The sequence below is a fragment of the Patagioenas fasciata genome, chromosome Z (assembly GCF_037038585.1).
Source record: "Patagioenas fasciata isolate bPatFas1 chromosome Z, bPatFas1.hap1, whole genome shotgun sequence".
NCBI lineage: Eukaryota > Metazoa > Chordata > Aves > Columbiformes > Columbidae > Patagioenas > Patagioenas fasciata.
The window spans coordinates 47,644,403-47,668,628 of NC_092560.1; the positions used below are offsets into that span (position 1 = coordinate 47,644,403).

At 39.0% G+C, this 24,226-nt stretch overlaps 1 protein-coding gene across 7 annotated transcripts in view; it reads right to left on the bottom strand.

Moving 5' to 3' along the window:
• Window positions 1–23,380, bottom strand: part of PJA2 (praja ring finger ubiquitin ligase 2) — a 30,047-nt gene extending 6,667 nt beyond the window's left edge. The window contains exons 1-6 of one of the 7 annotated variants that reach the window (XM_071802022.1): window positions 18,529–18,547; window positions 17,796–17,878; window positions 8,521–8,739; window positions 4,159–5,197; window positions 2,423–2,608; window positions 841–1,026 (exon numbers count right to left, since the gene is read on the bottom strand). In XM_071802022.1, the coding sequence (XP_071658123.1) occupies window positions 841–1,026; window positions 2,423–2,608; window positions 4,159–5,197; window positions 8,521–8,737 (1,628 nt within the window). In that variant the 5' untranslated portion in view covers window positions 8,738–8,739; window positions 17,796–17,878; window positions 18,529–18,547. Of the gene's footprint in view, window positions 1–840; window positions 1,027–2,422; window positions 2,609–4,158; window positions 5,198–8,520; window positions 8,740–9,232; window positions 9,396–10,584; window positions 10,701–17,795; window positions 17,879–18,528; window positions 18,548–22,409; window positions 23,163–23,263 lie in introns of those variants that run through there. The other 6 variants (XM_071802021.1, XM_071802024.1, XM_065861739.2 and 3 more) reach the window with 6 other exon arrangements.
• Window positions 23,381–24,226: the final 846 nt, after the last annotated feature.

The following is a 24,226-nucleotide window of genomic DNA, read 5'->3' on the forward strand; positions in this document are numbered from 1 at the left end:
GTAAAATGGCATAAAGTTCAGCCAATAAATTTCATATGTACACTATTAAGCTTGTTTTACAAAGAGCATTCCAATTTTGATTATATTGTGTGTCACAGTTCATCACTTGGCAGCTGTTTCACAATATAACTTCACAAGGACAAAATACCAGTGTTTTTCTGATCTCTACACTGTAGTTTATAATATTTTTATAAGCAGAAGAAAGCAAGTGTTACGTCTCTCACTAGAAAGCATTCTGTCTAGCTCAGCCTTAACTTAAAACAAATGCATTACAGTCTTCTAGAATTATGCTGTGCAAGTGGCTCTGACCACTTTCTTCCTGGTACTTGCAGAATTTTTGTAATAAATATATTGTAATATTTTATGGTAAACTAATGACAGAAAATCAAGTGAAGCACTCAAAATTACGGTATTAGGTAAGCACATATAATCCTATTTTATTTTTCTTTGAGATACTAATATGTGCGCCAGTTGCAAAAGATGAAAAGACCAAATATAAAATAGCAGACTTGAATGCCAGTTATTCATATTGCTTTACTTCTGTTATACTTCCACTATACTTACCATCTTAAAAATTAATTGAAAAGTACACCCATCTCTTGAATATTTAGTGCACTAGAATCTTCTCAGATCACAGTGTAGTTTGGCAAATCTACATCCTTTTTCTCTCATTAGAAGACACACAGCACTTGAAGTACCTCAACCCTTAAAACTCAAGATTCTCAGACTTTGAAGCAAGTGGATACTGATAACTATGAGTATTTTTGACATCTTTCATATAAAGCAAAACAGTAACTACTAAACCTCTGAAATTAATGCAGAAAACTATCAAAGGCATACCTCCACTCCACATCCAGGTCTTCACTCACACTGAAGTCATCCTCAAGGTTGTTATTTCCATCCAACAGGAAGAACCCAGGATGCACAAAATCACTAACTGTATCATTTTCCTCATCACTGCTACTTTCTACTTCTTCACGGTACTGTAACCAAGGAATTTCTCCTTCCTCCAGTAATGTCTGTTCCCTTCAAATAAATAAATTAAAAGCTAAAACTTAAGAGATCAGAGAATTTATAAACACATGGAAGCAACATATGCCACACACAGGCTAAAGTTGCATGTTTCCCAGACTGCAGCCACAGATTAGGAATTCAGCACTTGCTCTTCCAAAAAAACAAGAAACTCCCAGTGGTATCGGCTCCAGACTCCCATGATTCTATTGCAGAATCATCTGTCTAATGCTCAAGGCCAGCAGTACAGTAAGTACCTTGCTTTGCATTTTCTCTGATACAGGCAGTATCCCTGAAAGGGCCAGTAAAGTTGGCACTTAAGATTCTTATTCATCTACAAGTTTCTAAAGGCACTAAAAGAAAGGCTCTCTTGACACCCTGGAACACCCTTAATGGGAAAGTTTGGCCTGAGTGCTAAGAGATACTATTTGCAAGAGAAGTTAATTGCATAAGGAGAAAGACTCCTCTCATTCCTGCATTACCTAGAGGAGCACAAGTCACCTGGATGCTTAGAGCCATGAGGCTGTGAGTCCCGCTTTCCTTTTCAAAGGGCAAATAAACAGGAATCATATTAGAAATGGGTACCTTTGCAGTCTGTTCACATGAAAGAAAGCTAAAGAGTACATACCTCCATTATTGTTGTTTTGAAACAGAAGAGTTTTCATAATGCCATACTAATTCGCCAAACCTCAAGAGAGAGTGATACTAAAAAAGCAGCAATAGCAACCTGGACTGCTTGGTAATAGGTACTGTCAACCTAACACTAAAAGCTGAAAGAACACTTAGGCATGGCTTGTTGCTTTATAAAGACCTAAACTAAGGATACAATGTCAACACTAAATTTTTCAGGAAAAAAAAAAAAATCTTTACTTGGCTATTTATAGCTACAGATTCTGCTTTGCCACAAAGGCAGATATATTTTATAAAGTACTGAATGACTGGAAAAATAATTCTCAGCTACCAAGTAGTTCAAGTTTAATCACTGATAGGGCTGCAGAATAACGAACAACAGTGGAATATGAGAAGCAATAAAACAAAGAGAAAAACAACTGCTTTGCACAGAGTGCTAAGCAGTATCAGATGATATGCATGTAACATACATGTCTTTAAAATTAAGTTGACTACTCCAGCTTTTTAAAGTCAGTATATCCAGCCTATTATCCCTATTGACACTACATGTCAATGCTCTCTCATTATTTCTGTGTCTTTCATAGAATTGTTTGCATGACTTTTTTTTTTTCTGATTTGAAATACAACTCAGATTATTTTGATTAACGCAAGTTGATTACTGCTAGTATAGTAACCTTTAGAATTTATGTTATTCTGTGTAGTGTCACACAGATAAAGTGCTACTGCTGATTGTCAGAACTTAACAGGAACTTGGCTAGCAAAAAAAAAAAAAAAAACGTACCGTCCTTGGTAACAGAAGTCTGTGTTCTCCTCTGCTACACCACTGCTGCTGCTCTGCACTTTCAGCCCACACTCCTCTCTGCTTGAGACAGTCTCCCAGCTCTCATCACTTGAGGACTGGCCTCTCTCCGTAGCAGTACAATAGGTAAGCACAGCTGCAGACCATTCTCCATCACTGCAATCTGAGCTGCAATTTAAACAAGGCAACAAGATATGAATTTAAACACTCCTTTAGAGGAAAGAAACATTCTGTGATCTCCTGCATTTCTGTGAACATTGCTCTCAATATAGACTATTTTTTCCAGAAGAAATTCACTTTGTACTATTTATAATGTATTACAAGGGAAGTATACATAAAGAGCTGATTTAAAAAAAAGTTCCCAAGAAATAATTCTGCCTATCCCACTTTGCAAAAATGTTTAGCTCTTCCCACTCCACATTTGCAGAGTACATGAAACAACTCAGGAATATAAACCCAGACTCACTACACACATTTTTCTCCAAGCACACAAAGAGAAAACAGCAGCAGTGACACTGAGAACACTAATACCTATTTAAGAAACGCTAAGCAATGTTGGCCTTCCCTAGAACAAAACAAAGTTCTCATAACCTCTAAGCCCTATACAGTGGTCCTTTTTTTAATCATACAAAGATACAATGGATGACTTAAACTATGCCATTCATTTTCCCAAACAAATGAATGACAGGGAGCTTTTCAAACAGAATTAGCTCAGCCACCACACAGAAAAGGGCAGTAAATAACAAGTTGTGGGCAGCTTAAAGATAGTAGTGACTTTAACAGAATCTCAAGGATGAACTTACCTACTGCTACCCTTGGTAATACCACTTACAAAGTTCTCTCAATACTAATGGTGAGAGTTGACACCTACCAAAATTCAAGTACAGTCAACTAGCGGTGTCACTTCAAAAAGTTATAGAAAACTAATACTATGTGACAGCAAACATGCTCAGAGTACATCTTACACAGCAATCCACAACACCTGCAGCTCAGTTTTCAATCTGCTAAGCCCAGAATGTCTGTGCATCAATCAAGGCATGGAAGATATGGAAGCATTGTATTTTGAAGCAGGAAAATATTCTTCCATCACAATTTTCAAAATTAGGGAAAGTGATGGAAATGAAAATATTCATTAGCTTTGGGTTATTTTAAAGTATTACTTTACACCAGAAATCATATCTGTTAAATTCTGACACACAGTCTAATGCATCTTAAGTTGCACCAATTAAACCTGAATACTGCCATTTTAGAACCTTTTGTTTGGGTGGTTTTTGTTTTGGTTTTTGTGTGTGTGTTTTGTTTGTTTGGGGTTTTTTGTTTGTGTGTGGTGTTTTTTTTTTTTTTTGGGGGGGGGGGTGGGAGGGTGGGGGGATGGGGTGGTTGGTTGGTTTGTTTTTAATGTCTAAGAACACTCTAAGACTAGCCCAAATATTCAAATATCTCATTTTAGTTCTCTATTTTACAATCCAGGAATGTTTTCCAACACAGTTGACAATAATATTCTATGCTAGCCAAACTGGTTCTCTTTAAAGTTTATCCACAAACAATAACTCAAATCAGAAGGGTGACAGAGAACTGAAAGGAAAAGTTAGCATCTTGTTATCCGATCATATTCTGAAATTGCTTGAGATTTTTTTGTCCCATTTGCTAACAAATTATTCAGATTCACACAATACAAATGATTCAATACTAATATATACATAAAAATGAAGTTTTACCTGTCTTCATCTTTGTGGGACATTGAGAAGCATCCGCTGCAGTCCTCAAACTCACCCCAAGAACTGTCATTGTCTTGAACATTTATTTGTTCTTGAGCTGCTGAAATTTTCCTTAGGTTTATTTCTATATTATTTCGGTGACCTTCACACTGTCTTGAGTCAAAAAACACACCAGAACTCATCTCTTGTTTGCTGTTTCTCCAGGCATACTCAGCACAGCCTTGTTGGGCTTCAGCAATTTCAGTTCTCCTCCAGGAATCACTTTCCTCTTCGTCATCATTAGGGAGAAGACTCCCTCTCTCCAAGTGGTTTCCAGTACTATTAGTTCTTATTTTAGGTCTCACTACTAGCTCTGATGAATTTCCTTGTTCAGTCTTTCTATCATTGATATTTAATACATTAGCAATTGATACTGGGGTTCTGATTCCAACATCCACTATATTTTGTACCTGCTGTGTTTCATGATTGGTGCCACCGCAGTTACTTTTTGGTATACCTTCATCTTCAGCAGAAGATTTAAATGGCCTGTTGTTTGGACATGCCAACTCTGAATCTGTGCCAAAATATCTCACTAAAGGCATTAATCCTGCTTCTTCACAACATTCTCTGGAAGCACATTGGTTGACAGCTGATAATGAGGACAGTATGCCAGAATCAGGCACAGATTCTTCTACTAACTGAGAAATCACGTCATCTAGTGTTTTCTGAAATGCACATGCTTCTTCTCCATCACTGCTATCTGGCTCATATGAGTCAATGTTTACAAAAGCAATTCCATTTTGACCATTCAAATCATTATGTCTTCCAGACATGTATTCTGCAAGGTCCTCAGAATGTTCGTAAGAATTCATAAAGTTCCTTGAGATTTGGTTGCCTTCCAGACCAAAGGAGAACAGACAAAATGGAGATGTGTTTGCTTCAGAGGTTCGGTTTGATACACTTTGGCATGCAAGTTCTCCAGTTTCAGTATTTTCTAACAAAGGGTCATGTAATAAACCAGAAGAAACTTGAACCAATGGACTGGAACATTCACGGAAAGCTGTAAGAAAGAATGCATTGGAATAATAAAAAATAAAATAAAAGATTCTCATCTACAACAACTACTCATAAAAAAGAAAGGACAGTTCACTACGACTGCAGTGGTATTTGATTAGAGAGAAACATTTACCAGAGATGCAGTAATTCTTCACTGATATATTTATGTTCTCATTTATATAAACTAAGTATATATAAATAGATCTAAATGATGCAATTTCAGCTCAGCCTGTGACAGAAAAAAAACAAGTATTAAAGGAACATGTTCATAAGCAGCATTTTTACATTGTTTATATAAAAGGTAATTAAGATTAGAACTGTAAACCTGAAAAAGACACTAGAAGATTAAAAAAAGCTACATTTTCTTCCACAAGTTAAAAATTGGACTACTCATTCATTAACTGGCTAAGCTGAGTGTTCTGCCACACATAGGTAAAGGCATTTATTGCTACTATAAATTACATACTAATAGCACAATATTTTGTACATGCAGCTGTGAGTGCAACTCCTCATAAGAAAATAATAGCAGGGATGAATCTGGAATTGTAGTCAGTAGTTATAACCAAGCTGAATTTGGGATGGTGGTATTACACTTGAACACTTCTTCCGTAAAGGGGCAATAAATATCAAATCCAGCAGCAAGAGCTAAAGAAGGTAAAAACATCTATCCTGCTGCTACTAAATTTATGCTTAGTTAAAGTAATTTGTAAACTCCTAACCAAGACAATAGTCCAAACTATTTTTGAACACACAATGGCTTGCATAACTTGATGAGTGTACTTAATTTTTTTTAAGTTGTTATTAAGAGATTTGGAAACTTAACTACTAGACAAAAAAAACCCAACCCATCCACATTGTTAACTGAAGCAATTCCCTAGCATGTTACTTGAAAACCAGACAGAGGTAGGAAACCATGTACAATCAGTATTGCGGGGTTAAAAAAAAAAAAAAGAAAAAAGTGAAAAAAAAAAAGGAATCTAATCTAAATAGTAAATTCATGCCTAGGTGGGTGAACTCATGGCACTGAACTCTTAAGAGAGCTGTGCCTCCCAGCACTAGGGGTCTATCTTGCAGGAAGCAATACTGTAACACTACATTTTATCTAATTAAAAACTTAAAGGTCCTTCACAAAATTGCTAACAGCTCAGGCTGGTAGGCAGGCCCCTCTGGAGATCACCCAGTCCATCCTTCTTGCTCACACACAGTTAAGGACCAAGTCCAGTCAGATTTTCAGTATTTCTAAGCATACGTCCTTCTCCCCATCTTACACAGTCACTTAAGTCAATGTCAAGTCAATTAGCAAGCAAATTTGCAGCATATTTGAGGTAGTATCCACCTATCAAACAGTAAGTATTGACTGGGAAAAAAGGTAACCTAGTTGAGGTAAGGGAAATAAAGCAATCCAAAATATTTCTCAAAGAAATTAGAAGACTCACAGTTACAAAAAAAAAAAAAAAAAACACAACACACACACACAGCACGACCAAATATAAAAGAAAAATATGAAAGGAAAGGCATTGTGATGTTAGATTTAATATAGAAAATTAGTCACTCGGAATTTATATACAAAGCAATTGCATTAAGAACAAGGAGATAATACACTCCAAACTGCATATTTCTTACTACCCCTAAAATAACAGCATGCTCATTTCTGAGGAACTGAAACAAGAGAGACGGTAGCATTACAGAGACAGAAGGAAGATCTCTGCAAATGTCAACACTGCCTTACAGGAAATAAATCTTTAACTAGATGAAAGTGTTAAAATCAAAAAAAATTAAAACACTCCAAAATGATCTACATCACATAACAGTCTCCAAGGAACAATGGTATATGCCAAAGTTTAATTAGCTCTACCCTATTATTAAAAAAAAAAAAAAAAAAGAAAGGAAAATTAGAAGATAAAGCAGTACAAAATTGTTTATAAAAGGAGGAAAAAAAATGCTACTTTATAGAATCATAGAATCACTTGAGTTGGAAAAGACCTTTAAGATCATCAAATCTAACTGTAAACCTAACAGTGCCAAGTCTAGCACTAAACCATGTCCCTAAGAACCTCATCTATGTGCCTTTTAAATGCCTCCAGGAACGGTGACTCCACCACTTCCCCAAGCAGCCTGTTCCAATGCCTGGCAAACCTTACTGTGAAGAATTTTTTTCCTAATATCCAATTTAAACCTCCCCTGCTGCAACTTTAGGCCATTTTCCCTTGTTCTATCGCTTACTACTGGGGAGAGGAGACCAAGCCCTCCATGCTACCACCTCCTTTCAGGTAGTTGTAGACAGCAACAAGGTCTCCCCTCAGCCTCCTTTTCTCCAGGTTCCAGTTCCCTCAACTGCTCCTCATAGGACTTGTGCTCCAGACCCTTCACCAGCTTCATTGCCCTTCTCTGAACTCTCTCCAGGACCTCAATGTCTCTCCTGTACTGAGAGGCCCAAAACTGAATACAGTATTCAAGGTGGGGCCTCACCAGTGCTGAGTACAGTGGCCCAATCCCTTCCCTAGCTTGCCGGCTACACTGTTCCTGATACAAGCCAGGATGCTGTGGGCCCTTTTGGCCACCTGGGCACACTGCTGGCTCCTGTTCAGCTGGCTGTCGATCAACACCCCCAGATCCTTTTCCACCAGGCAGCTTTCCAGCCACTTTTGCCCCAAGCCTGTAGCTTTGCCTGGGGTTATTGTGACCCAAGAGCAGGACTGAGCAACTTTGGCAGATTTGAGGCTGTATCAAACTTTTTTTTTTTAAGCAGAAAACCTCATACACTCAAAGAGATGGGAGTATGTTTCTAATCCAACATGCCATTTCATATTTACCTATGAAATTTTTATTCAGATGCTAAAAATCACAAAAGACATTCTGGGAAACAGTAACGCTCAATATTCATTACATCAGAAAGGGAAGTGGCTTGATTACTATAAAAAAATTCAAAGAGAACATTTAAAGATGTTTTATAAACTTAAACTAATTCCCACTGTAACTACACTAAGACTGACTAAGACGGAACAACTTCATCCATGATAGGTCACCTATTTAATTGCCTTATTCCAAACAGAAGGTTACAATAGGTATTAGCTTTCAAATGTGATTAATTATTTAATTGGAAGACAAAATAATTTGAATTATGCAATGTTACAGTTCTCTAGTTGGTTAGAATGCATTAACTCATTCAGGAATGCCCTTCCTCAGGAAAAATTCAACAGCCTAAAATAGATCATACTTTAAGTTTGTTAAATTTCATTCTGTAAAGCCACTTATACTTTCAGATTTCTCTGTGAGCCTTCCTTCTCTACCCCCAATCACCCCAGTTTATAATTAAATAGCACCTACACAAATATATGCACATACATAAAGAACTCTCCCTCTGAACATCCTCAAACTCCAACCATTTGCTGTCTTCATTGCGTTGATGTTCATCTCTGTCTTGGCTATTCAAAGAAGGTCTAAAGCCAACACAGGCATGTCTTCTTCCATATCTTCTACCAGTCACAGTTTGATATACTCCTGCTGGTTTGAGCCAGGTAGGTTTGGCAGCTTCTTGACCCATTACTACATGAGATTATGGAGGAAAGAAAAATACAGGGAGAATCATCAGACAACAATACATCTTTATAATTTCACTCTTTCCCAACAATGAAATATGATTTTTCTTGGCAAGGGATTTCCCATTGCTGTAAAGTCTTGAGCTCCACTCACTAACAATACGATTATTAAGAACATCAAATGTGATGAAAGCACATAACAGAATTTTCATCTACAATAAATAATACTGACAAACACCTATCTTGCCCCACCTTAACATGTTTGGAGTAAATAACATACTTTATGAAAAAAAAAAAATTAAGTCCAGATGTCACGTGACTTTTTTTTAAGGTGGTGCACTTCTGCATATGGCTCTGACAACATGTCAGCTTGCAAAAAACACATGCAAGCGCTATAATGGAAAAGCCTTCAAGTGATGCATCACAATTCAGACAGCTCTAGCCAGCTTCTCCCTCTAATGGGAAAAGTATAATTAATCAAATCTATAATCAAATCAAACCTTCTAAAGCAAAAGTCCCAAGTCGCAGAGAGACAGCATTATTCTTTACACCAGATAGTATGTTCAGGCATGGCCATACAAAGCAATTGCCCACATACGGCTCCTATTATTACAGCAGTATTCCAGTTAATAGATCTTAATGCTTCTACCAAGAAAACATGGGCTAAACAGTACAAGGAAACCTGGAAAAACAGTGGGGGAAAGCTGTAAATATGGTAATGAAGAGAGATTTTAATACAGCAATAGTATCAGCTATGAAACTTTTCAACCATTAACACAGAATTTTCTGAACTTCAGAAAAATAAGAAAGCTTTTTCTTTTCTGGCTGTGAAATCAATCTGTTCACTACTCTTATAAAGGAAAACATCTATGTACAAAGACATCATTTAATAGTAGTTACTTCATGCAGCTTCAAGTAGAATAGCCACTAGTAAGGCTGGTAGTTGCAGTATGTGGCTGCCTAGAAGATACAACTGCACACATGTACTAACTAGCAAAGAGTCCAAGCAAGTTTTTTTTACTTTTTTTTTGACCTAGCATCACTTTTGAAACTGTCATTTTGCTAGGATTGACATAGAGGAAACAAACTGTGTTGCTGCCTACCTAACAGAACATGAAAAATAAAATTCAAGGAAAACAACATTTTTCTGGGAGCTGCACTCTCAAATCACATGATCCCTTAAAAGCTTTAATGAAGAAGGAAACAGAAGAAAGCCATCTATCTATTGTAAGCTACAGCTTCTAGTAGAAGCTAGTCTTAAGATGTTCAGACACATAACATCCTACAAGAATTTGGTCGATAATTGCCTGTATAGCAATTCTATACATTTCCTAGCAACCTGCACTTAAGCACAATTTCTGTGGAAAAGTCCAAATACTTACTGCCTGATCTTCCCCACAGAAAAAAAAAAACAACAAACAACAAAACAACAACAACAGAAAAACAAAAACAAAACAAAAAAAAACCACAACCCACCAAAAACACCACAACATGAGTAGTAGGAAAAAAATGCAAGTTCCAGGAAAATATAAATAATCACTCTCTCTCAGCCTGAGATGGAAAAAAAAAAAAAAACATGTTGAGTAAACCAAACAAAATTATACTTAAAATAAAACATCTGCCACAAGATTCTAAAATATTACTGTTTCATTCCCAGGTGAACTAACAGCAACAGTGAAGATACTTGCAGTGTTTAAAATTAAAATGCAAGTATTTACATTTAAATTGTTTAAAATTGCAACATTTAAGCAAATTATGATGCGTCTTTTACCTGATGCTGTCAGCTTCACTTTGTCATCTTTAGCCAACTCTAAGAAACCATTTGCTACAAAAATGTTGTGCTATAACTCACCACATTACACATATGGCTCTACATCTCCCTTAAAACGTGTAATCCTAGCCATGTCTTCTTTTCACTCTTCTTCCCACAGATGAAATCTCTCCAACCACAGTCAAGTTCCGTGAACACTGCAGAAGTCCAAACATGTCCATGACTAGCTGCAATATGGTGGCACTGCTTATTTTTATGGATCTGGGATACAACTCAGTTCAACTTTTGCATAAAAAAATGGCAGGAGGCAGAGGCTTTTTTTCTCATTTATCCAGGAAACTATGTACTTTGGTTACCTATAATCTTCCTTGAAAATATTTTCAGGTATTTGTCCAAACCTGCCCATCCCACATTAAACAACAGATGCTAAAGTGGTCAATTTGTTACTAACTATATTACTCCTGCAATCTTTTGAAAGATGAAAACTCTATACCATCTTTGCAAAAAACCAACAACAACAACAACAACAACAACAAAAAAAAAAAAAAAACCAAACAAAAAAACAACAAACCTCTTCGCAATTAGTGCAAGGAAAGAGGACTGAATTTGTTTTTCTAAATTAGTCAGCCAGTTAATATCGTTAAAAAGTCAACAAGCAAGTTGTTTTTATTTAAGCAAGCTCTCAGAATTCTTACATTTCCGCTGATTATAACATGGCTGGTTAGCAAATTGCCAGAGGGAGCTGACAATGAGCAGCCACATCTGAACTTGCAGAGCAGAATCCAAGAGTTAGGTTAGTAAATCAGCACAGCAACACAGAAATCTGCCCTCAAATATGGTAATACAAGTGGTTGAAATAAAAAAGGTAAAAATACAACGTAAGTGCACAATTCTGAATTTTAGTTTGTTCTCTAAAACGCCACTATTGTTCAAAACCAGATGTCTACTCAAGAGAGTCAAACTTTCAGAACGCAAATGTCCTGTTTAAAACTGATGTTCATGGCATACAATAATCTTTGAAGCTGGGTGCAATCCACTACACTTTTGTTCCAAATAATTTTCTCATATAGAGAGTATAGTCTTGTATTCAATAGTTCTTAAAAGGTACATCATGTGTCTGAATCCAGAGACCAATTTACAAGAAACTCTTCAGGCAGTCAAGTTCCTGAGACACATAATATCCTCTCTCAGGTTCTTCTTCCAGGCTAACCCAATCTTAGAAGCGCGTATTGCTCTATATTCTTTCAGAGGCTCCGTTTAGTAGGCCTGTTCAAACCACACCAAATACCTGCTAACAAAACACAGTTCTGCAAAACAAATCAGTCTCAGAGATGCAACACACTAGTATCTAAATAATCAAGGTAGGGGTAGCAGGCTAGTTACTCACTTCTCAGGCTAAAAGGTTTTATACGCACACTTCCATCCTTTTAAAAGGGTAATACAGTAACCTGAATTATTCAAAGAAGCATTAAGGAGCTGTCATAAAGCAGAAAAGAAAAAAGTGTATCCTAAAATGCTCAGTGCATAAAAAGCTAGGTCCAGCCTTTGCCAAGCACAGCCTTAATGCAGAGCAGCATGTTTCCTCTCCTACAAACACTGCAGTGAAGACTCCACTCTGTAGAGCCAGCAAACTAGAGGCTGTAACGCAGAAAGCCTCAGAACCTAGAACAAATCAATCCAAAGTGCGTGACCAGCTTGTCCTCTCCCACAAAAACCAAAACATTTTTCCAGAAGTAACACCGTGCTCAAAGTTAACAGTAGATGCACGCATGCATGTGTTCACAACCTACCACTACAACTAGAGCATTCAGAAAAGATCCATCCCCTTGACCACAATCCTACATATAAATTTCAAAGCATTCTAATTTATAGAAATAGATTTAGGACCACTAGAATTACCTGCTCAGTTACAGGCAGAGTCTTCCAACAGGATCCCAGTCCTCATGCTGTGAAACCCAGACACCTACCTCCTTTTACTCTCCATTACCTTTTGTTCTCCCCTACCTTCTTGACTCCCTTACACCCTGCACTTAGAAACAAGAGAAGCAGCTTGATGGCATCAAGGAGTACACGATCTAGATCTACAAGACTGCTCACATAAGTCACCACCACCTGTGCAGCTGTAAGGCATATGCCATGATTGGCATCTAACTCCTGAACAGGGCAGTGTCAACTTGCAGACAGGCAGGTAGGTTCATCTTATTCATGATTCCCAGAACTGCTGTGATCTACCTGGATAGCACCACCGTGATGGATCAGAGTCTAGTCCATAGATGCAACAGTAAAAATAAATAAATAAACAGTAAAGAAATCAAAATTCATCTAAAGCAGTTCTGAACATCTGAATAAGATCTTGCTATTCTTCCACGAGCTGAAATACTGAAAACTTTCCATTAGACACCTAGCAATTTCTGTAGTTTAAGGACAAAGCAACCAAGTTTTGTAACTGCCACTGAAAAAAATAAATCCCACAATCCTAGAAACTTCACAGAGACCTTTTCAGTTAAGCATTCCATCAAATTTACCTGGATCTTGTTTTCACCTCAGTATGTCCAATTTTATTTCCTCGGTATAATTCATACACACATTCAGCCACCTCTGAGGCCTATTATATACCTTACAGGGGGAAAACAGGAGTGTTGGGAAGTAGGGGGAGCAGGGCAAGATGGGGAAGGGGGAGAAGGTAGGAAGGGGAGAATTTGGGGTGGGGGAAACCGTCCCAAGTGTTTGTCGTTCCAAGGGAGGAGAAGGTTGTCACTTTGTGCTGCAGAAGTTGGTTGTTTTGTTTGTTGTTTTATTTTTTAAGACATGTAAATAAGTTTCAAATCTCTCTCTAAAAAGTATTTTTTTCAATCTTTTAATAACTCACATATTTTTCCACTTTCTCAGATTTCTCCCAGTACTCTTAAAAAACTTGTATGCATATTATGGTCTCAGTCTCAATCACACTTGGAAAAACAAATCTCCTTTACCCTACTTAGCTGCTCTTTTTATTTTGACATCTATGAATTACAAAAAACATTTCCTTCCACAAGGCGTGAACAGGATCACACATTCAATATTTGAAAAGTAAAAGCATGAAATACTGACACAATTAATGTTAGGTTACCATCTTTAATAAAAAGATCTGCATTTACTCCAGAAGTGTATGAATGCATTTGGTTTTCAAATGGGTGAAGCTCGAAAACAGCTCACACTCTTGAAACCCTGTCCCTTACCTAATTCCAAATCATAATGAAAGCATATCCTTTATCAACTCAGAAGTTGCATGTAAAAATATTCACATTATCTTTTAAACATTACTATCCAATATTCTTAATCTGTATCCAATATTCTTAATCTTTAACTAATATGCCACATCCCTTTCTTCCTGCAAGTATTGAAAGCTTCCAGGAGCAGATTAATTAAAAAGAAATTTGAATTTCAGTTTTCTAAGCACCATGGCTTGGGATGGTGGAGAGATTAGTCCATTTCAATTAATAGAAGAAAGGCACAGAAAAATCCCCAAAAGGGAGATGAACATTTAAATAATTTAAAACAACATTTTACTGTTACAATTTCCCTCTCTTGCCACTGTGGGCAGATTAACACTGAAATGCTTTAAATGTTTCATTATGTTTACAAGGTTCAAACTACATACAGTGGATAATTAACACTCATAATGCATATTTAGTTAGATCTCACCTTCACTATCTGGGATTTATCTAAACATCAGAAAGTCACATGTAACAGTCTAATGCTGGCAGGCAGCTCACTCAGAGAGATAGGGGACAGAGTCAGAAGCATGAAAGTGAGAAAAATTCAGGGGTTGACATAAAGACGGTTCAATAATTTTTTTAAAGGGAAAAAAAAGAACAAAATAAACATGAGGAAAGAAAAAGAGTGACGCAAAAAATGTTTAATTCCTCACCAGCAACCCACCAATGCCCACACAGGTCCAAAGTATCGACAGCCTCACCAACCTGCTTTCCTGCCCTCCCTGGTTTACTGCCAACTGTGATGCCATATGGAATGGAATATTCCTTCAGTCAGTTGGGGCCAGCTGTATCAGCTGTGTCCCTTCCCAGTTTTTTGTGCACCCCCAGCTTCGTCGCTGGCGGAGCTGTGTGAGAAACAGAAAAGGCCTTGGCTCCGTTCAAGCCCTGCTCAGCAAGAACTAAACATCCCTGTGATACCAACACTGTGTTCAGCAGAAAAATCCAAAACAAATCCCCACAAACTCCTATGAAGAAATTTAACTCTATCCCAGACAACACAAGTACACCATATCATAAGCAAAACCCAACTTTTTCTAAAGGACCAGATTTATTCACTAAAAAGTTCCTTCCACAAAGTCTTTGGTTCAACAGTGACTTTAGGTTGTTAAGATATTTGAGAACAGAGTGGTGCTTATTTCCATAATCAGTATCAGCTCAGCTACAGGTACACTGAAAAAATTGTATATGTTTCAGAGATTTATTTTTCAGGTATTAATGATTGGCTTTTCATTAGCCTTCCAGGTTATTTTGTAGTCTCCTTTGAGCTATAGATTCCCCTAAGTCAATGTTTTTACTTACTATAATTCCTTCTCTTTGCTTAAAGGCAAAAGTGGCCTGTGGTCCAAGTTCAACAAGCTGGCAGCTGGCCTACCACTGAATTTGCTTTAAATGAAAATAAACTTTTTTTTTACCTCTCAGATTACAGAAACTGATGATTTGGTTAATGACTGAAACGGCAACAAGCTGTGCCTTCAAAAAAAAATGACCAGTTTAGGTCTCTGGAATCTCCACAGTGTAAAGCATCCTTTGAGCAAATATAAATCAGGTATTTTTTCCACTGTGGTCCTAACTTTGGAAATATACAGAGGCATTTAAAGATATCTGAATACCTTTGTGAATAAAGAGAATGCTTATTGTGACCTCATCCACTTCAGTGACAAAAATGATTCTGCATTTAAAACTATTCAGAGAGCTAATGAATACACTAATCAGAGCAAATTGCTATTTTGTGAACTTCAAAAAAAGCACTGGGCTCTTCACACTTGTTGTGTCACTCCAAACAAAACTCCTAAAAGGTGTGCAAGCACACCTGGTGTCAACATGTTTATATTTACACTACTAGCCTGACCCTATTTCGATACAACCAGAATCAATGCTAGCAACAGTAGAATAGCAATAAAAGATGGTCTTACGACACAAAGTGTATACAGTACCAAAATTGGTTTCAGATACTTTAAAGACAGTTCACTCCTTCTCTGCCCTGTACTGTTTGCACACATGCTCCCCACAGGCTTGCAGCTCCAGCAGCCAGATGAGGGGATGGAAACCAGATGGGTGCTCCCAGGAACAGCAGGACTGGAAACCACAGCAGCAGCGCACTGACAGTCATCTGGTAACAGCGGGGAAGCGGGAAAGGCAGTGCATCTCCAGGGGTTGAAAGGGAGGGGAGTGACTTAGTTCCAGAGCGCCCTTTCACTGATTTTTTTTTCTCATGGGACAAGTTCCTACTCTCCAAGGAACACCAAGTCAGATCAAAGAATAGTACGAGATTGTACTATGGGAAGATAGAAGAAAGATGAGATCACCGAACAGACCCCACCTCCCAGATATTTGGTAGCATTTTAATACAGGAAGCTTGGTGATAGTGTATGAAGCATATTATTAGTGCTTAAAATCTAAATGGTTAGTAACCAACAATTTAGAGGACAGAAACTCTAAAATGCTGTTTCAGAACAAGGTGACAACAGCTTCCTTCTACTTCCATACTAAACAGTTTCCCTTTTGTATTTCTCAGAATTTTGAAGCTTTTGATGCATTTTGTGCCACAAATGCAAAACTGAGGTTCTGAAATGTTACAATCCATTATGGCATACAATATAAATAGTTTCTGTATTTATCCAAGCATTAGTCAACATGCAGACTAAAAGAAGCAAGTGGATTAGTATTTTGGCTGTTGTCTGCATACTCCTAATTTCAATTAATTATCTCCTATAACCAGCATATACAATTCACAACATTATCCAAACTACGAAAAATTTTCCCAGACTTCAAAGGTAAGAGGTGCTGGCACTATATAGAGAATACTGAATTCAAGTATATGCAGGAAACTCTACATGGTTGTTCTGAATGGATGCATTACATATATTCACAGGGTAATTAGTATTTAGTAAACCCATGAAGAAAAATAGAGACACAAAATTGTTTCAAGTCCAGAACACCTTTCACAAGTGGAGCCTTGTCATCACGTCCCATGTAGAGGTGTCTGACTGAGTGAGTTACTAAAAAAACACCATCTTGATACAGTTCCTTAGGCATCCTCCTAGAATTCAAGATCCTGCATGGTTGCTGTTACTTCGTCCAGGCTGTTCCAACCAACATTGGTACACAGAATCCCTCTACACAGATATCTGCCATTTGTTCACATCAGCCAAGGAGCGACGGTTAGGCAGGCTTGCTCTGATACAACTGCAGTTACAACAGCTGGCTCTCAAGCTGTAAAGTGGACTGCATGAACTTACTCGGCTTTATCAAATACCCTTCTTTGAGGGTCTAATTCTGTCTTCATTTTTTTTTTTTAATGCTCAGCAGATACTTGCAGTAGCACAGCTGAGGCTGTAGAACCAAGCAAGATGCAAGCAGCCCAAGGCAGGAATCACAAAAAATCTTCTGCCAAAGCCCCTGCATCACTGGGAACTGATCTGTAACCATTTCAGTACTCGTTTTTCACTGTCCTCTGATGATCTAGTGGCTCCAACATTATATTAAACTTCTGCATTATTTTCAGTTTATTTGCACTGACTTGCTCCAATTTTAGCCCAGATCTATTTACTTACTTACACAAAACTCTAAAAATGCATGACTTTTGTCTCGACTTTGATTCAACCCTGGCTTTGGTATGACATGTAAATCTGTCCTACCAGCTGCCAGCTCTGGCTTACTACAATAATTGCTTTCTCAGTTTTTATCCTGATGAATAGCTTCAGCAGAGTTTCCACACTAAATCTCAACTCAAGAGAGCAGGAAGATTAAGTAACAGAAGTATTAAAAGCCTTTAAAGATCAGGACAGTGCATGTGTCGTGTACTAACATTAAGAACAAGTCCCACTATCCCTCAGAAAGTTTGCATTATAACTTTAAGAATAAAAAGCCTAACTTTACCAGTAGCCCCTGCAGCAATGTGTTCTGTTAGAACACTATTACAGGCTGGTGATCATCAGCTGAACATTCTTACCTCTCCTTCCCCAACATCAAAAGTTTTCATACTCTGAATATGTGTACTAAACTAAGGGTATGAAACTAGTAATTTTTACTTACTGGTTTTCAGAAGATATCCAGAAATTCAGTCCTTATTCTTAATAAAAGGTGTACTGGTAGTCCATCATCTCCTCTCCCTCTCACTAAAAAAAAAAAAAAAAAAAAAAAGCACCAAAACCCCTCATATCTGTCCTCTCTTTTTCCTTTGCCTATGACTTTCACATTTTGCATTTCTATTTGAATTCCAATTATAAACTTTCTGGAGGATGAAGCATCTCTCTAGAGCTGAAAGACAGCAAACAGAAGCCAGTACTAAACAAAACACCAAATATTTTCTATAATTTAAGCAGACAAGGTTCACTTTTACCAGTGCAGATGACCTCAACTTACTTTAACAAGTTAGAATAGGCACTTCCTCCCTGGCAAACACAGCAAATTAGCAATGACAAGAGAATTCCAAGATGGAAAGTCAGGTATGTGAAACTCCTACATGATGGAGATATCCGATTCAGCAAACTATCATACCCAAAGATGTATTTTTGTCTTTCATCTTACTAACTGCCTGTATTAAAGTTAACCAAAGCCACGTAATGAATCCTCACCGACTACAAAAAGTAATGCAAGTAATTTTTTAGAAGTAGTTGTTTGGGTTTTTTTCCTGAAGAACAGCAAAAATTCATTGCTTTAAACTTTTACGCTTTCACTCGCTTTAAACTTTCACAAGCACAATTCTCTATCTTGGATACAAGGGTAACAAAAGCCTCTGATCCAACCAACAGACAGGAGAGCTCACCTGAAGTCAGTTGAGCCTTCAAGAATTTTAAGTTCTAGAAACAATGTGAAGTCATTCTAATATACCTGTGAAGAAAGTGAAATCATTTTCGAAAAGCGCAGGACATTATTGTCAGGTAGAAATAAAAATCCAAGGAAGAAAACCAAAGGGGGAATAATTGGCAATGCGCAGCTAAGCAAAAGGGCAGTGAGGATTATAGAGGACAAAAAGTTACAAGTCCATCTTTCCCTCTGTTTTAGCATACAACAACATATGGAGCTGTGTTAAAGGATATAAGAGAGGAAAAGTCACCCTTCTATCCTGACCAACGCTGTTTAAAATCAGATCTAGCTCTCTACAAACATTTTAAGTACCATAATTCAAAAAAGGTCCATCTCAGATGGTAGCAAGGAAGATTGCCCTGACACTTGGGAACAACATATGGAAATGACATATGGGTAACATTTCTACCACTAGGAATATCGTATCAGTTAAACAGATTGCCTGGGGAGGCTGAAGAATACCAATCAGCAATGCTGATTCAAACAAACATCTAATGAAGAATCACTGTAAGGAAGGACAGGGAAAGAGGAAAAACATGACAGGATAACTGTTTGAGGTCCCTACCAGACATTCATTTTTTCTCTAAACTAGCCCTGCAGAATTTCAGATATTTATTCTGTTCCCAGGGCTAGAACAACAATCATACATAACTATGTAGGGTGAAGAGAAAAATCTGTATGCTTTTTTTCAAAACATGTGTTGTGTAGACTTAAATACGACCTAGAAGGTGACTCCCAATCACTGTTTGCTTGCATTTACATAACTTAGAAGATAAATCACCACTTCTCTATCACTTTTACATACTTTTCAAAAAAATTCTAAGAGGTTATACAATTGATATGCTCTATGGAATTGCATAGATTTTGCTGGGTGTGATACAAACACTTTGTAGTTTGTAGTTTTTTTCCACCTCCTTTGTAGTGAAAAGTGGTTGCTTTTAAATCTTGGAAATATATTACAGAACCATTACCTTTTTTATTAATGCAGATTCCTGACCCTAAGAACTGCTCAAAATCCTACACCATAATTTTTAAGCTGTCACACATGATGAAGACACACCTGTTTAAGATAAAAAGTCAACTACAGAGACACTAAAGCAGAACACAGGTTTTGCTACTGTTTTAAAATAATTCAGGTTATGGAAACTTCTTTCCTGATTGTTGCAAACATTTCACCTCTGACAGTAAGGTAACAGGGTAGGACATTTCAGGATAACCAGGATAATCTTCTGAGTAATCATCCACAATCCACTTTCAGGATCAGAATCTTGTATCTGTATTCTGGTTTTCTATAGTATCAACAAGTTGCATAATTTCATACTCAAATAAGTTATAACCTTTTATTTTCTTTTCACTGCTTAGCACCCAGCAGAGAGATATTACCTATTTTATAGCAATACATAAAAATCACAAGGCATTTTAGCATCTGAACAACTGCACACTTCAAGTCATGTTTTAATACGTGTAAGCACATACTAACAGGCACACACGTGAACCAGCTGGAATTCTGTTTCCACAGTCACATGTTTAGTTAACCCGAAAAGCTGTGTAAGGGCCTAGTGTCAAAGCATCACACTTGATCTTAATTAAATTTGAAAAGCTGTTTTAAAACTACTCAGAATTATTAACACCATTGTCAGCAGAATTTCTAAAGATGTTTTTCCACCATGACACAAGACCCATTAGCAATTTACATGGCCAGCAATTCTGTCACCTTTGCACAGTATTGCACTCATTAATAAAAGGTCATTAATAATTATCTTCATTTCCCATATAAATAATCTATAGCCCTGCTCCACAATATCAACAATATAGCCAGACAGGTGTGCCCTACAAGAGAACCAAGGTTTTTGCACCACCTAGTATAATTTACACTTTGACAACTCAAATAGGTGCCCCTATATTAAATGTATACAGCATTACTCCAAGCATTTCAGGATATTCCTGTAATAAACAGCATGAAGTGTGTTTCATTCAACTTCAGGCTATCAAATACAGAAAGCTGAAGTTCCAAACACTGATGCAAAGTACCATCCTAAGCTAAGGTTAGTGCATCTTCTAAAGACATTCAAACTTACCACGTCTCTATTGATGCTCTGAACAGAATGCCGAGGTTAGCTAGCATGCCCCTTTTCCAGAATTTTGGGTTCACCTATATTCATCCCACATTCAAGGTTGTTTCCATAACTTTGATATTGTTTCAAGGTATTATCTGAAGTTTTTAAATACATTTGCCAAGTGAAACAAATGCAAAGCAAACCTTTGGGATCTGCCCTAATACACAACTAAACATACAGGCAGAAGATTACTGAGGTGTCATTACACCTCTGCAGTGGACTTTATCAGACTTACAGCCCTATCCATAAAAATGCAGGGGGATCATTAACATACCAGCGAATAAATGAACTAGAACAAGTTTGCTCCCCATAATTTGTTTGTTCAAAACATTACTCAGAGATACTAGGATAAACCTTCACTGAACTGTAAATTTTATGTTTGCAAGTTCATTTGCATCCTCAACTCCAATTGCCTCAGATGCCAAACAAACACTACTTAAACTGCAAACTGCAAGCCAGGGACTGCCTGCCTTACAAATGTGTTGTCCTCAGTGCAATGGGATTCTGGCCTCTACTGCTGTGAAACACAGTAATAATTTTTGTTTTATTGAAGCCTTCCTAAGAGACCAAGAATCGAAACAACCAACAAGTACTATGGACCACAAGGGAGATTACTATATAAAAATGGTAGCAATGCCAGTTTAAACTTTCGCTACAAGTACCCATAACAGTATTTGCTGAATTCATCCAATACATCATATGTTTCATTCGCTATGCTAAACTGCTTTTCCAGAAGTAAATATTTTTATGGGAGTAGCTAGGTTAACAAGGCACAAATTCATAAATATGTCCTATTTTGGTGAGGCTTTTATCTGTCAAGGACTTTTGCACAATACCTACACTGCATTGCAATTCACTGAGTTGGCAAAAGAAATAAAACCATAGGTATATTTTGCAAAGTTCCCTGATCCTGCATTTTAGTGCAACTTCAAAATAATTATTATTCTGCACAACTTTTTCCAGATATTCTCTTTTCTTTAATGGCTGTTAAGAGCAGGAAATTGATTCTGTGCAAGTCTGACTCAGCTACAAATAAACATTTTACCACATATATTTGCTTACACAAACTTAAATATGCATACTTCTCCTAAATTAAATTTACATCTATAAAGCACGTATTCTTCATGAGTTGTGCATTAACAGAATAACAGTCTGACAGCACTCTTTATTGCTACAGGACATAATTTATTTTTTTCTAGATACAGTGTAACAGAATTTTAAACAAAAATCATTCCTCTAAATCACTTAACTGTGTATACAAACAACTGCAAATCAAGAACCACACTGCAAAAACAAAGTGTCTGAACATGTCAGGGTATAGAAAAAGGAACTAAATGCAGTCTCTAGGCTTCCAAACACATCCTATAAAGTACTCAGCATCACAGTTATAATACCAACATTTTATACATTTTTACATCTTTGTGCACCATGCAGATTAAAATGCTGTAAAACAGATACATATTCTTCATAAAAGTGTTAATTCACCAGCAGTATCCAATCAAGCATCTGCAGTGCACAGTATTCTGAGAGATCCCAGTTCCACCAGTCATCACAGCTGAAGACAAGCAGTTCAATAGAACCTGCTAAAGGGACAGCATCAAAGCACACACATGAAACACCCACAGGGAGGCTGTCATCCAGGTGCAAAACCCATCTTGCACAGTGTTACTACAGGCCAATGCATTTTTGCTCATAAGAAAATGCATGCTTTTGGCTGACGAACCTTAACAAATCTCCTCTGGATTCTGGGCCCAAGACACATTCCTTCTGTCCCTGAATTTTAGGGTGTTTCTGCTCACAGCCAGCTCAGACCACCTCTCCTCCAACAAACAGGTACTGTCAGTGCTTCATAACTGACTCCAAAGCAACTTTAGAGGAGAGCCTGCTCACACTGAGCTTTATTTTGTCTGAGGTAGCACAGCAAACACCCAGCCCGCCCAGCTGGGCTGCTCACAGAGGCTGCCGTGCCGGACAAGGCCACACCTGCCACGGCCAACGGCTCTCCGGCCTCGGCACCGGGCAGCAGGCTCTTCCCTCCGACCCGGGACACAGGGTCACCGGCACGTGGTTGTGGCGTGTGCTCATTAACAAAAACACAAAAAGCGAAAAAGCCTTTAACCGAAGGCCTGTCCGTGCCTGCTCCTCAGCCGCGTGCCCTGCCGGACTCCCGCGCGCACCGGCGGCCCCTCACGCACAAGCACACGTCGGGCCGCCGCGACCCGCTGCGCGGGCTAGAGAGGGCCGCGGAGCTCTCTCGGCCTCTCCTTCGACCCACTGGCTGAGGCCCATGTCCTCAGGCACAAGACTGCCGGGGCCGCCTCTGCGCCGGGCCAGGCCGCGCCCCATGAGCCTGTTCCTGACGGGAAGCCGCCGCTCCGCAGCGCAAGCGACCGCCCCGGAGGCTGAAGACGGCCGCGCCGCGGCCCTGACTGGCTCCACTACCGCCCTCCCTCCCCAGCCAGCGGCCGCACGCAGAGTCCCGGGTTTCAGCCAGGGCCGGGCCGGACTTGACCCCAGCCACCGGACCGGACCAGCCCGGGCCGGGCCCCTCACCCACCCCTCGCGAGCAGAGCTCACCCGCCGCCCCGCAGCCGCCGCCTGCCTGCCTACCCGCGTCCGGCACTACAGCCAATCCTGGTCCCTTACAACCGCCACCGGCGGCCAATACATGGACAGTGTGGAAAAGCAATGACCAATCCCGGCGGGGGGGGCGGGAACAGAGGCAGTGGGCTTGCACCTGCTGCCCACGGAGGGGCGGAGTGGGGCGGGGCTCGTGCCTCGGTGAGGGGCAGGCATCTTCTCCGAGCGGGATCTGCCGCCTCTTGAGGGCTGTGCGGTCCGACTGCCTTCTGGGGGCTGCCTAGCGGGGGTAGGGGTTGTGTAGCTATAACCTCCGGAGGTCGGGAGCTCGTCGCGGTCTCACCGACTGAGGTGAGCTCGGTGAGTTCCTGCGGCGGAAGCGCCGCTCACCTGTGCTTCTAGAGCCGTGCGAGGAGGGCGGACACCTCCGAGGTGACAGGGCCTTGCCGACCCTGAGGTCCCGGTGGCGGCCATAGTGCCTCATGAATGCCCGTCGCCATCGAGTTGCTCACCTGGAGTGGTGTTCCTGCCCGGATTTCATGTTTATGGCCTTTATTCGTTGTCTGTTAATGAATAAATTACTGTTAGTCTTTTAATCTGTTGTTTAATCATGCAGAGTGAGTTCACTTCTGGTACAGTCACTTTTATCTGAATTTCAAAGGGAATTTTGCTATTCAGAGGCAGGCAGAAAGCAATTTCAAGTTCTACTGTGGAGAAGCATGGAAGAGTGGCACACAGGAGCACAAAGGTTTACACACAACAGCAGGTGATATCCATGGTACTAAGGAGGGAGATAAGCAAAAAGACATGCATTACAGAGGAAACAAAGACAGGGGCAGAGCAAGGGAAAAGGAAAAAAAATAATGGCCTCATGCCAGAACTACTGTGCTATTTTGTGTGCGTACAGAAAGCCGGAGGAGAAGCGCACAGCATATGGGATGTAGACAGGGCACAGACTGT